Source organism: Morone saxatilis, unplaced genomic scaffold (assembly GCF_004916995.1).
Source record: "Morone saxatilis isolate NCDOM2014 unplaced genomic scaffold, NCSU_SB_2.0 Contig8, whole genome shotgun sequence".
NCBI lineage: Eukaryota > Metazoa > Chordata > Actinopteri > Moronidae > Morone > Morone saxatilis.
In genome coordinates, this window is record NW_023340257.1 from 15,434,339 (window position 1) to 15,448,142 (window position 13,804).

At 40.8% G+C, this 13,804-nt stretch overlaps 1 protein-coding gene across 1 annotated transcript in view; it reads left to right on the forward strand.

The window, feature by feature from the left end:
- The window catches only part of dock10 (dedicator of cytokinesis 10), a gene marked incomplete in the record, with an annotated part of 61,307 nt that overhangs the window by 30,032 nt on the left and 17,471 nt on the right, over positions 1 to 13,804 (forward strand). The window contains 22 exon segments of the mRNA XM_035679930.1: positions 743 to 825; positions 2,842 to 2,914; positions 3,227 to 3,367; positions 3,740 to 3,874; positions 4,966 to 5,152; positions 6,123 to 6,211; positions 6,799 to 6,882; positions 7,092 to 7,250; positions 7,532 to 7,780; positions 7,918 to 8,040; positions 8,564 to 8,646; positions 8,739 to 8,861; positions 8,973 to 9,052; positions 9,145 to 9,332; positions 9,524 to 9,589; positions 9,720 to 9,812; positions 9,941 to 10,064; positions 10,185 to 10,306; positions 10,497 to 10,580; positions 11,873 to 11,965; positions 12,143 to 12,261; positions 12,579 to 12,648. Of these exon segments, the coding sequence (XP_035535823.1) occupies positions 743 to 825; positions 2,842 to 2,914; positions 3,227 to 3,367; positions 3,740 to 3,874; positions 4,966 to 5,152; positions 6,123 to 6,211; positions 6,799 to 6,882; positions 7,092 to 7,250; positions 7,532 to 7,780; positions 7,918 to 8,040; positions 8,564 to 8,646; positions 8,739 to 8,861; positions 8,973 to 9,052; positions 9,145 to 9,332; positions 9,524 to 9,589; positions 9,720 to 9,812; positions 9,941 to 10,064; positions 10,185 to 10,306; positions 10,497 to 10,580; positions 11,873 to 11,965; positions 12,143 to 12,261; positions 12,579 to 12,648 (2,568 nt within the window).

The window sequence follows — 13,804 nt, forward strand, 5'->3', positions numbered from 1 at the left end:
TCTTGTTGTGTGTGTGTGTGTGCGTGTGTGTGTGTTCATACGCTAGGACTATCAGGGTTCATTTCAGATCGAACAGCCATAATCTCAAGGGCTCAGTGGAGAAATAATATCTGAGTAGACGGAAACTCCCCAGACAGTACTGTCACAGCTCACTGGAGACTAGCATATGTGTGCCTGACTCTTTTTGCATGTGTGTGTGCATCTGTTTGCGTGCTGTTCTGTCTGAGGTCGATATTGTAGCTGATAATATGTTTGGTCTGTTTATAATTTGTGACATTGTTAACAAGATTAAGATCTCTAAACAAATGGATTAAAGAGAATAGCGACACACGCATTCGACAAGCAGACGGAGGATGTGAAGCTGCCTTCCAGTCTTTTCGACTTGTGTATGTACAATACATAGTAATAGTACACGCCCTGTGACAGTACTATTGCAACCCCTGAGACAGAAAGGTAATCTATAAAGATGTTACGATATCTTTATTTGCAGATTCCTCGGGGACAGAGTCTTAATTCAGTTCCTTTTTGTAATTTAAATAATCTAATGATGAATCCCAGCCTGCACATCAGTAACTAGGCCTCAGGAGAGCCGAGCTCTGACTGTACTGTCTCAGTTCCGTGTAGCTTTCTTCATTGTCTGCAGACTTTCCAGCTGCCCCAGGTCCAATCTTCTCAGTGAGGCCATCATTTTGGAAAGTTAACATTTAATCATATTCAACTCAATCTCTATCCTCTCCCCCAGGCCTGCCAGTATTACAACTCTGAGCTAAATGTGGTCCAGTTCAAGTATGACGACTACGCTGGAGACTACCGCCTGCTGCCCAGGTAATACACGCTGACATTACTCTATATAAGGTTGTCTACTGTGTCTGCTGTACTAGGATTTAAAGAAATAGTTCATCAGTTTGGGAAATACACATCGGTTTCTTGCAGAGGAGAACATTGATGAAGCTACTGCCAGGAGATTGTTAACTTAGCCTAGTATAAAGACTGGAAGCTCGGGGAAACCGCTAGCCTGCGTTATGTGTGTAAGACTACTTCTTGGGCAGGTCCAATAAGGAGGTTGGCAGGCAAGCAATGGAGACACTAGGGAGTCATTGCACATACCACCTCGTAAAACACAACTTGTCATTTACATAATTAGATTTTTGTACCAATTAAACAAACAAGATATAACGTGTCAATAACAGTCCCCTGGCTTTATCATAAGCCTACAGACATGAGAGTGATATACATTTTCTCATCTAACTCTTGCCAAGGTTTCAGTGCATTTCTGTAAATGTCTTAAACATTTCTTTAACCTCCACCAAAACTTTCTTATTGGGTTCTTATAGAACACATTTTTGGTTTGAAATGTTTCTGTAGAGTTTCTGTAATTGTCAAAGCTGGCATTAATCAGATTTGTGATCTTGTTTTATTATTTTCTGATCAGGTAGCAACACTTGAAAATGTCTATTTCTCATAGTAAGCCAAAGGTACTTTTTGGTATTGGCACTAAAACTCAATATTAGCACTAGTACAGAATAGCTTTAAACTGTACTCAGTCTTAGGTTCTTATAGGTGTATCCTTTGCTGTTACAGCAGTAGTTTAGCATTTTCTCATGTACAGTTGTTTTATTCTATACTATTTTATTATTTTGCAATGGATGATGGTGTGGAAATTTAGAAAATGTGGATTCAGATTTGTTTGACTTCCTGGCTTGATTAAAGACGTGCTGGACTCTTTTACTCATAAACACCCTGACCCAGAAGTAACCACTAACATTAAAGGATAACCACAATTTGTTACACAGAGGTGGAAGGTCATTAACGAGAACATGATGGCGGCTGGTGTTGAGTGAGAAAGAAGTAAGAATTGAAGACTGAGGACAATCCCGCTCTAACAAATGTCTACTTTCAGTGCTCCCTCGGCCCCTTTTTTAAATGTCAATCAACCAGTCAGACGCCCATTCAGTCAGTCAGTCGTTTATTTAAATCAGGCTGTCAGTCAGTCAACTGGAGTTGTGTTAGTCCCAGGGAGACTGACCCAGAGCAGCCTTGCAGTTACTGCTCTCAACCACAGGAATGTCCCTCTTCTGTCCCATGGGTCGCCTCTGTATTCTTTCAGTCAGTTCACATAACCTCTAAACCTACAGCCAGGATGAACTATAAAGTAAGATGCAGCGTAAACACACGTTGGAACACAGTCATAACTGTAGCTGTGGAAGTAGCATAAAAGCACAAGCACTACTGTTATATTGTTTGTTTATACGGTTAACAAGCTAACCAACCATAAACTGCAAGCTTATGGGTTTGTAGTAAAAAACACAAGGGGAAACCGTAGTACAATGGGGAATCTACAGCTATTGTATGTGTGTGGTTGTCATCACTGTGATTGAGTGAAGCAATCTTCATCTGTGCAGGCCAATATTAGCATTCCTCTGTCAGTGGCCAGCCCGCAATCGCCAGAAATATTCTAAACATAGTCCCCTTAAGAGATTTTTTCAGACAGCTTTTTTACGACTGTGTGACTTTTAGCAGAGGGTGGTTCCAGCGTTACCCTCCACAGCCTGTAGCCTCGCTGTCTGCAGCTCACAGCACACACACAAAGGCATTTTATCCCAAGGCTCACACACAAAGACGGGTCAGCCTGTGAAATCAGTGGAGCAGGATCGAGTGAGGACTACCTATTGTTGACTCCTGACAGAGAACGATTGGAGCAGAGTCAGCCACCCACAGTCATTTGCACCACTCAGATAGAGTGGATTAATTAAATTCCTGAAATCATTTTCTCTTTCCATCAATATATTTCATTATCAGAGTTTCACATTTGTCTTCTCTTCTTTCTCCATTCCTTTATAGGAAACTGTACAAGGCAGAGAAGCTGCCATCCCATTCTTTTGAGATTGACTACGAGGATGTGGACAAGGATGAGGTCAGTAATGACCATCTTCTTGACAAATGCTTTTAGAATGAATGCATTACATACTGGATACATCCTGAGCCCCATGTTTAAATTGGTTTACCACTGCCTTAAAGCTGTTAAAATATACTTTGCAAGAGCAGTTAGCTTGTTACGGGTCAGTGGGACATTGTTTATGAACACAATTTGACTGACAAATAGCCATCCTAAGATAGAATGAGTCTCGGAAAGTCTCCTTTTTACTATTGATCATCTGCTCCTCTTTGTCAGAGGGATGAATGGAAAGCTAATGTATCTATAACTGATCATATTTGTGCTTTACAGGATACCACCTCGCTGTCCTCGTCCAAAGGAGGAGGGGGAGGTGGTGGTGGAGGAGGAGGGGGAGGGATCGGTGTGTTTCGGTCAGGCTGGCTCTACAAAGGGAACTTTAACAGCACCGTCAACAATAGCATCACTGTTCGGGTGAGGAAATGTCTGATGCTCTCCCTTTTCATGCACACACTCTATTTCTGTCTTCCCTTTTCACCCCAATGCTCATATCTCCCCCTGTTTTCAGCTGAAATGTTTTGCCTTGCTCTTTGAGCTGGTAAACTTGAACTTGAACACATTTTTACCCTGAATGAGTTTGTAAGGGTGATTTTGCAAAAAGTATTACCATCTACATTACTGTTTGTGGTTTAAGAAGGATTTCTCCTTCTTAAATTACAGTTAAAATCGTCCTATAATCTCTTTTCATTTTTTGGGGTCTTATTTTGTACATAGCCTAAATAATTAGATGCCTATGACTCTGTCCTTACCAGGTTAATGTATTTGATTCTTATTCTATTTTTGCAGTCATTCAAGAGAAGATATTTTCAGCTCACCCAGTTGACAGATAACTCCTATATCATGAACTTTTACAAAGATGAGAAGATTTCCAAGGAACCCAAAGGGTGCATCTTCCTTGACTCATGCACTGGTGTGGTACAGGTGGGTTTTAAAGCATTCATGTAAGTAAGAGCGCAAAACAGTGCTCATTATATTGTAAACATGTAGACTTTTATATTTAGAGTGATACAGGGAGGCTTCATTTCCTCCAAAACTACTGCACACTGCCACAAGAAGCGGGTGGAAGCAAAAAGCAAAAATATCAAAACATCTGAAAGGTTTCGTTCTCAAAGACCTTCACCCGAACATCCATCTGTAAACATAACTGAGTAGCAGAATAAAGTCAGACAAAGTGACATTTAACTGAGTAAGAATTATCTTTTATGAGGTTACATTGTGTTTTACAGTTGCACTGCTATACAATTTGGCTCGTGGCACGGCAGTGAAGGGCACAATGACATTATATGCCAGATCAAGATATTATTGTGTTGCTTCTAAGTTTAACTTAGTTTAAATTGTTGTTTTTTTACTTACCCAGTGACTGGAAAACCTAGGTTTGTCAATTGTATGTCTGGGGGCAGTTTAAAGACTCAGTTGTCTATCTTAACTTATGGTAATTGCTGGATGTGGCTTTGGGAGTTGCAGCTTCCTCTTTCTTACAAGGAGCACAATGGAAATGAGTTTTTAGCCTTATTGTGTTGTTCCTCTGCCATTAATTGTATATGCAGTCTTACAGTATTTACCTTATCATTGTCAAATAAATCCATCTATCTATCTAAAGGTACAATAAACTTCTCCACATATGGGTGGTAATTTTAACAAACCTATAATTATTGATTGAATGATGAATTGAATGATTGAATTAAAAAGGAGGCACTCTGTTAGCCTTACATAGGACTTCCTGTACCCACAACCATGGCAGATAAATGCAACTGTGCATACATGATTTAATGTCTCTGTGAGAAAACCATTAAATAAAATGTATTAACAGTAGGCTTTTTGATATTTAAAATACTTTTTCTGAGGTTTCTGTATCTATTAGACTATGCTAAGCTATGTTTATGATTCAATATACAGTACCTCCGAAAACTGCATGTGTAGAAAGGAGTCCAATTTTCCAAAAACGGAACCAAGCTTTGGTTTTGCTGTGTGACCACATTATCCTATCCATCCTTCCCTTCATCCCCCTAAAGAATAACCGCCTAAGGAAACATGCCTTTGAGCTGAAGATGAACGAGGTTACGTACTTCGTGCTGGCTGCGGAGAGCGAGCAGGACATGGAGGAGTGGATTAGCACGCTGACCCGCATCTTACAGATCAGTCCCCACGACGGCCCGGCTCCTGACCGCAAGAGTCTGGACCTCACAGACCATCGGCAGGGTGAGATTGGATTTGTTTTTGTATTTAGGGATACACAAAGTCTACCTATGATGGATATAAAGAGAGGGAACTGAAACAGTCGGAGAGAGCAAAAGGGATGGAAGCACAAATGGTAATTTAGAGGAGAAGGGGACATTTAAAGAGAGACGAAGAGGAAATTTTAGCATATTTCCAGCACATGTATAAATCATGGTGCCCTTAAGAGAGGAATGATTTAATACTCAGTGTCAGCAAAAAAGTAACCTTTTCCTTTCTGTCTTACTCTACTCTGACTAAATAATATCTGCCATCTTGCCACAACCTTAATGAGGAATTTCTGGTGGGCTGGTGCTCAATCCATAAAATCACTATCAGGAAATGAGGCCTGACACCGAATAGTGACTCCACCTTTGTTTAATACATCATGCTTTGTTATTAAAAAAAAAACAACTTTAACATAGAAGCAAAAGTCATAAAACTCAACTTTATGTGCCAGCTCTGTGAGTGCTTGGGCATGGGACCACAGCCTGTAACATAACACACCCTGACAGAGCATTGAGACTTGGGCCAGTGAAGAGTGGTGGAATGATGTAATAGCCTCAGCCGCCATGGCTCTGTGGTCTGTTAGCATGCCTCTAAATCAGGCATGTGGTGACCTACCATTAATGAGCCATTTTGTTCAGCATGGCCTTTGGGAAGAATTGCTCCAGGCACATGAAGGTTATATTTTTACAGAAGCCTGCCCACGTTATTATCCATAAATACCACAAATGGAGTCATATTCTATTCTGAGATGGATATATGTCCACTGACTCTGGTTAGTGTGTATTTAGTGTACTTCAAAACCTATTTTAGAAAATGTTATATGGCTTTTAACCTACAGGAGGGCAATGGAATGCTTAGATAAACTTTTCCATTCACTGTTAGCTGTCAATCACTCATAAACAAAAGTCAGTCTCAGGAATCCGTATTGTGTTTGTTCTCTCTCCAGATGTGTTTGACCTGTCGCTGAGTGACTGCTGTTTGCAGGAGAATGAAGATACTACGACAGAGAACGGCATCAATCCAGAGCTAGCAAAGGTTGGCTAAGCTGAAACCTCTTCATTTAAGTGATGATATAACTCTCCTCGCTTCTCCATTTAGGGATGGGAATCGAGAACTGGTTCCAGTTGAAAACCAGTTTAAAATTGTCCAATCCATTGGAATCGTTTCCTTTTATCAATGCCGACATGTTTTTTTGACAGTTACGCATTGCAAAACAATGACTTAAGGTTAAGATGACTTAAGTTAAGGTTGTCAAACTTGTGCGTCTCAAAACTACTATAACTGTACTCTATTTCTATGCTGTGGTCAGACTCCGAAATGATAGTTGTATTGATGCTGAAAACCCGCGTAGGCGTACTTGTCAACACAGAAAATTGAATTAGAAATCAGTAAAGAAACCGATAAAAGAATCTGACCGAAAAGCAGAATCGCTACTGACATTGGTATTAATAATCTTCCATCCCATCCCGACCTCCAGTACAGTTTCCATTATGTACCACTCACTGAAAAAACAAAAACAGAGAACTTTGTTGTTTTTACTGATATCATAATTCATAATAACCAGTTTATTATTTGCCTTAATTTGATCCTTTTGATCCTTCCGGCCATCTCTTCTGTAACAGTATATATCTGAGACAGATGAAGGAATTCGCTCTGCCAGGAGAGAAGAGAGGTTGAATCTGTTTTCGCTGGACCCTGATACTCCTGTAAGTATAAACAATGTGGCTGCACTGTTTATATTTTTATATTTTCTTTCTGACTTCATGCATTGTTGTACTTTATGACATTAATCTAGTGTTTATGTTTTTCATGATGCTGCAGAGTAAAATTCCCTCAGTTCTACTCAATGATTCCATTTTGGTAAAATAAAGTAAAGAGAGCCTCCAAGTAACAAGCTGTGTTTCACTGACTGCAGGTTCTGAGGAGCCCACGGACCGAACAGTCATCGGTTGAGAACGCAGCGGTGCGTCCGTTTGAGGAAAAACTGGGCAGAAGGTTTATGATAACCTGCCGATCACTCAACCTCATGCTGCAGGGCTGCATCAACGAGAGTGAAACTGGACCGGTCACCAATGTGAGGATTAGAAACATTTGCCTTTCATACTGTTATTTAAACATACTTCGAAACTGACTTTTCCATTAGTAGGTGTCTGTAAAATAAATGGTAATGGAGCTGAAATCTGTCAATGCTAAAAGCTATTTTCTTTGTACTTAATTTAATCCATGGTAGGATTTCCATAAGAATAGGAAGAATAGTTCTAGGGAATAATGATATTTTCTGAAAGCATGTTGAAGGGTTAAGGTTTTGTATATATGAAAGAACTGACAATGACCAAACTGAATCTGATCCACTAGATTGAACCCTTCTTCGTGTCGCTGGCTCTGCTGGATGTACGAGAAGGGAGAAAGTTGTCTGCAGACTTCCACGTAGACCTCAACCAAGAGACAGTGCGTCAGATGCTCGGAGGTTGCAGCAACGGGACAGGTGGTACGGGGACAGGTGTCGGAGGTCAGGAAAATGGCCTGTGCTCTCCTGCTGAGAAGAAGCCAGGAGACTGTTATCTCAGCCTGGAACTGGACCACTGGCTGTGCTTTCCCAAACAGGTACAAGGATGTTACTCCTACAGTATGGTTTATAGATATAGATCAGACAAAGAAGGAATACTTTCCTTCTATCCTTTACTCTGCATTTAACATTAACACATATACTCTAAAATGCCTTTCCAATGCTCTCCATGCAGGCCATCTTCTCAGTGACCAACCCCCACACAGACATAGTGATGGTGGCAAGAGTGGAAAAGGTGCTGATGGGAAATATTGCTTGTGGGACAGAACCTTACATTAAGAATACAGACTCCAGCAAGGTGAGAAAGTCATTCTCACTGACACTTTTGCGTCAGTATTTACATTTATTTTCTGTCATCAACGACAATGTAAATCCAAACCTTTTACATTATCTTGTTTCTTGAAGCAAACTATGAAAAAAGGCTGATGAAACACGCTGTTAGGGCATTTATTGTAAGGGAAATGGCTTAATCTACTCAAACAGTTTATTGCATGGCATTTACAAAGTGGGTTTCCTGTAAGGCCAGAGTTTATCTTCATCAACGAATGCCAGTCTGGTCGGATAGTTTTGAAATTAGGTTTCTCCAAGATCACATCCAACACATTTCCTGGCTCCCCCATTGGCAGTGCTCCATGTGGTCCTTGTTTAAACGGCTAAGTGAATCACCAGACATTCAACCTGCTGCCAGAGTTACTGTATTAAACAAACTATGATTTAGCCTGTCACTCTGTATAGGTTAGCAAGAATTTAGGGCTGATCACATCCCATTGTATTTAAAAATATTGCTAACATGTCCGTCTTTCCATCTTCGTCTGCTGCAGACTGTTCAGAAGATTTTGAAATCCAACAAACAGTTCTGTAGTAAACTGGGAAAGTACCGTATGCCGTTTGCCTGGTCTGTCAGGTCAGTGCCCCTGGTTGGACTCATCTAAACATACACAAACTGTATCTACCCTGTTCTCTTCACAGGATCTAATCTCTTTCTACATATTATAGGTCTGTGTTTAAGGACAACCATGGGGCACTGGACAGAGAGTCTCGTTTCTCACCCCTCTTCAAACAAGAGAGCAACAAGATTTCCACTGATGACCTGATTAAGCTGGTAGCTGAGTACAGGAGGTAAGAAGTACTGGAGGCTTTACCTGTAAAGTAGGTCACTTCTTCAAAGCTTCATCTCCAAGGCAAGATAAACATTCTTATAACATTTTTTTTGAATTTCTGTGTGTGCAGGGCAGAGAAGACCAGCAAACTGCAGACTATTCCTGGGACGCTGGACATTGCAGTCGACTATATTCCAATGGAGCATCCTAGTACGTCCATCTTATAAACAACACTTCCCCTCTGCGTTTATTCATGTTCCCATTCTGGTGTGTTTGAAAGTCTTTCTTCTCTGTGCTTTCAGACTGTGTGACATCCTCCTATGTACCAGTGAAGCCGTTTGAAGAGCTGAGCAAACACCAGCCTACTGTGGAGGTGGAGGAGTTTGTCCAGGACTCTACCAAGTTCACACAGCCACACCGTGTCTACAGAAACCACATCTACGTCTACCCTAAACACCTCAAATATGACAGCCAGAAAAGCTTTGCCAAGGTATATTGCGGTAGTTTTAACAACAAAGCGCAGTTTAAGAGGAGCCTGAGTTGAGGGTTGTAAAAAGGATCCAAAGTCACGGACTGTACAATTGCTTACAGCATGCCTCGTTTTTCACATACTTCATATACTTTTATTTTATTCACTGTTTTTGACAATTATTAATGTTACAATGGTCTTCTTGTTCACAGGCTCGTAACCTTGCAGTCTATGTGGAGTTCCGCAGCTCTGACGAAGAAGTTGCCAAACCTTTAAAGGTAGAACGCTGTCCAGAAACATGCTGATGGGACATTTATTGACTTTTATACAAGTCCATATTCCCCAGTAAAACTCTGTCTATCATGAGAAACTGGCTGAGCATGACTTTTTCTATTGCTGTTTTTTTAGTGCATCTATGGCAAGCCAGGTAGTCCGGTCTTCACCACAGCAGCCTGTTCCACAGTCCTGCATCACTCCCAGAACCCCGACTTCTATGATGAGGTTAGACGTCATTAGAACCTGGAGTGACTTTAGCTTTAACATGACGAACATGTTCACGGATAACTTGCCAACCTGCAGCATTCATTCCTGCCTATAATATAACCAATTACATGATAATGTGTCCCCAGGTGAAGATTGAGCTTCCCACTCAACTTCATGAAAAGCACCACCTTCTTTTCTCCTTTTACCACGTCACCTGTGACATCAACGCCAAGACGAATGCTAAGAGGAAAGAAACCCTGGAGACCCCAGGTAAGTTGGTGGTAGATATGGAGCAGCAATGTTGTGAAACCTTTGTTATGCAGCAGTACATTTTGTGATTGGTCCTGTCCGCTATTCACTACTCTGTTTATTTGTTTGTGCCTTTTTTAGTGGGGTATTCCTGGCTGCCTCTCCTCAAAGAAGGTCGTCTGTCATCTCAGGAGTTCAGCATCTCTGTCTCCTGTAACCTGCCGCCTGGGTACCTGGCCATCAAGGAAGCCAGCAACACCAAGGTGAGAAGGAGGAAGGAGAAAGGAAAGTGAAAGAGGGAGGGAGGAGGGCACAGGGGGTATAAATATTAAAATGTCTGGTGCTGAATAATAAAAACATTTATTTTTTATGAGAATGTATGAGAAAAAAGTGATATTGAGCATGTGATTCTTTCCCCCAGTGTAAGACTCAAGCTGTCTTTTCTTTTTATAGAATGGAGCAGATGTGAAATGGGTCGATGGAGGAAAAGCTATCTTCAAAGTGTCCACCAATGTTGTCTCCACAGTATATACTCAGGTAAGACCAGATAAACTGTGTTTCTGCAGTCTCTTCCCGCTTTCTTTGTTTCTACTGGCTTACTGATACTTTGATGGATTGGTAGTGTATGCTGGGATATGTTATAGCTCCACATGAACCTGAACAGGATAAGTGGTATGGAAAATGGATGGTTGGTTGGAACATTGTGGTGATTTGCCATTTTAATTTTCTGAGCTGTTCCATCTCAGCTTTCTCCGGCAGAATTAAAATGAATGGCGTCTGCTTAAGTGGAACTATGAAATGGACATAAAATGACCATTAGATGTCCTAAACAAATTATACAGCATGTAAACTATATAAACAAATGCACATGGATGGTAAAAGTGGTAACTTACTCATGTGAGACATGAAACGAGGAAATGACACATTCTGTTTCCAGTTTGCTAGTAGAGGATGTTTGGAGCGCTGCACAGCAATATCTTGATTGGCTGGTGGGTTGTAAATTAGACCAGCCTATGTTTAGTTTTACTTGCAGTACTTTATAAAAGACAAATTAAATACACAGATTAATAAAGGACATTTAAAAATGCTTTTCCAGACAAGTTAAAAATAGAATAAATAATAAACAAGAAATAGAAAAAGTAAATCCATTCATGGGCTTCTAATGAGTAATAGAGAATATAAACTCATGCTGTCATTTCAAAAAGCTCAAGAGGAAACCCTGCTCTCAAGATGATATAAAAACGTGGAAATTCTTTTTCCTTTTTCACTACACAGAACAACAAAACTTACTATAGTACAATTGTCTGCCTAAAGAACGTGTCACAAGGTGCCCTGGTAGCTCACCTGGTAGAGCTGATGCTCCATGTAGCAAGACTGGGTCCTTGCTGTTGTGGCCATGGGTTTGAGACCCACTCTCTTTCCCCTTGCCTGTCATGCTCCAGCTGTCCTAACTCATAAAGGCAAAAAAGCCCTAAAAAAAGTCAACAGTCACAATAAACTTGCATTGAATATAATATTGATAGGTAGGTTTTCATTAGTGTCTAGTGTTCATTAGTGTATAGTCATCTCATCAGTTGTGAGTTCGTTACCTTAGAGGGAGTTAGTCCTCTTTCACAGAGGCCACCATGCTGAACCACCATGTTTCGCGGCCACTGTAGTTTCTTCTACACTCTTAGAAAGCTGAGCAGTATTCAAATGATTGCAGTCTTCAACTTTGCCGCTAGATGCCTCTGAATCCTACACACTGGTTCAATGAAAAGGAACGAGTCCATTAAGTCTTATAGCAGATGCTAACTGCTGATTTTCATGGATTCTTCTTTATGTGCCAGGACCCCCACCTGAACCGATTCTTCCAGCAGTGCCAAAAGAGAGAGCTGGACCTCTCGCAATCTCCTACCTCCAACTTCATCAACTGCCTGAAGGTCAGAGAAAAGGCACTATATCCCCTCGTGTATTATGACTAAGACAAAAATCAAGGGCTTAACTACTGATCACTGTTAAATTCGCCTCTTTATAGTTGATGTTTCTTATTTATTTCCACCCTTCACATTCTCCACCTCCTCCTCCTCCTCCTACGCCTCTCTTCCACCCTTCTCCAGGGTCTTCTCAGTATGGAGAGAATCCCAGTGATCATCCGATTTCTGCCAGTGCTCTTCAACCAGCTGTTCAAGGTCCTGACTCAGAATGACGACGATGAGGTCACTACTGCCACCACCAGGTAGGCCGTGGTACTACAATGTCCATAACAACTGGCTTCACATCAGGGTGGGGGTTCAGTGGATGTGGTAAAGCACACAGTGAGGAAAGCACCTAAATTATAAAAAATAAAAATAGATACTTAACTGCACTAAAATTCCAGTTCAAAACACTACATCCTATTTTTATTGTTAATTTATGACTTTATTTTTTGGATTTTATTGTTTCATAAAAACAATTTCTGCCTGCTATTGAAGAGGAACAAAGCTTTTTGTCATTGTTTAAGGATAAAGGCTATAATAAATAAAATAATTTGTTGGTGTTGTCCTGTGTCTGCAGAGTGCTGGTCCATATTGTAGCAAAGTGCCATGAAGAAAACCTGGATCACTACCTGCACTCCTATATCAAGGTATAATGACATAGAAGATGCTGTGCGTGGTGTGCGTGCAGTTCTCCTTCCAACAGTGATGGATGTGTCTGCTCAGGAAGATCATATGATAGATTTGAAGGCTGTTGTTTTCCATTAAGGAGTGGAGTCTCTGCACAGACTATTTAGTTTCTGAGGGAAAAAAATAGAAAAGGGGGCTTTATGTGTTTATATGCGTGTATGTTTGTGTGTGTGTGTTTGGACCAGCAGGAGTGTGGCTAGGGCCGCGTGCCCAGAACACTGTGCAAACACACACACACACACACAAATTGGGAAGAAAAGAAGAAGAAGAAGAGAAGAAAGGGTGATTGAGTAGGAGGCAAACTAGGACATTCAGCCGGCTCAATCAGAAACACAAGGCATGATTGTTTAGCGGGGAAAAATCAGTCAGAGAATTAGAGAAGAGAGCAGGAGAAACCACAAGACCTGTTTGATGTTGGCCACAGTGATGGAAAACTGCAGCGCTTGAAGAGGTAGTGGCAGAGACGAATGGTGGGAGGTAAGAGGAGAGGACTAGCAGAGCTAATGGAACTGGGGTTGCCATAGTAACAGATTGGCATGATGTACAGTAGTAGTGGTGCCCAATTTAAACTGCTGAGTGTGTGTATGTGTGAACGTGTGTGTGTGTGTGTGTGTGTGTGTGTTCAATGGGAAGGGGTGGGGGAGATGGTTGAATTCACTGTGGTATGAATTGAGTAGTCTGCAGTACTATTATTTGAATCAAACCATGCACAAGATATTTTATTTGCCTTGTTCCAGGTTTGCTGTTTTAGTGGTTGTTTGTGAAAGTGTGCATATTAGAGCTGAAACAATAAATTGACTAGAAAATTAATCAGCAAGTATTTTGATAACCCATTAATTTTTTCTAGAAAATGCCCAATATTCTCCAGTTCCAGCTTCCCAATTGGGCTTTTCTCTGTTTTGTATCATTATAAACTGAACTGTCACTTTGAGCTGTAGGAAATTTTGTAGGACATTTTTCATAATTTATTTTTTTCATTTTCTAGACCAAGCAATGAATAGATTAATCTAGATAATAACCAGCAAATTGGGGCACCCTGGTGAGCTAGAGGTTAGGACTGGAGCTGCAACTCATTAATTGTTTTGTTTTTTCCAACAAATCATCCAAGCAGCAAAT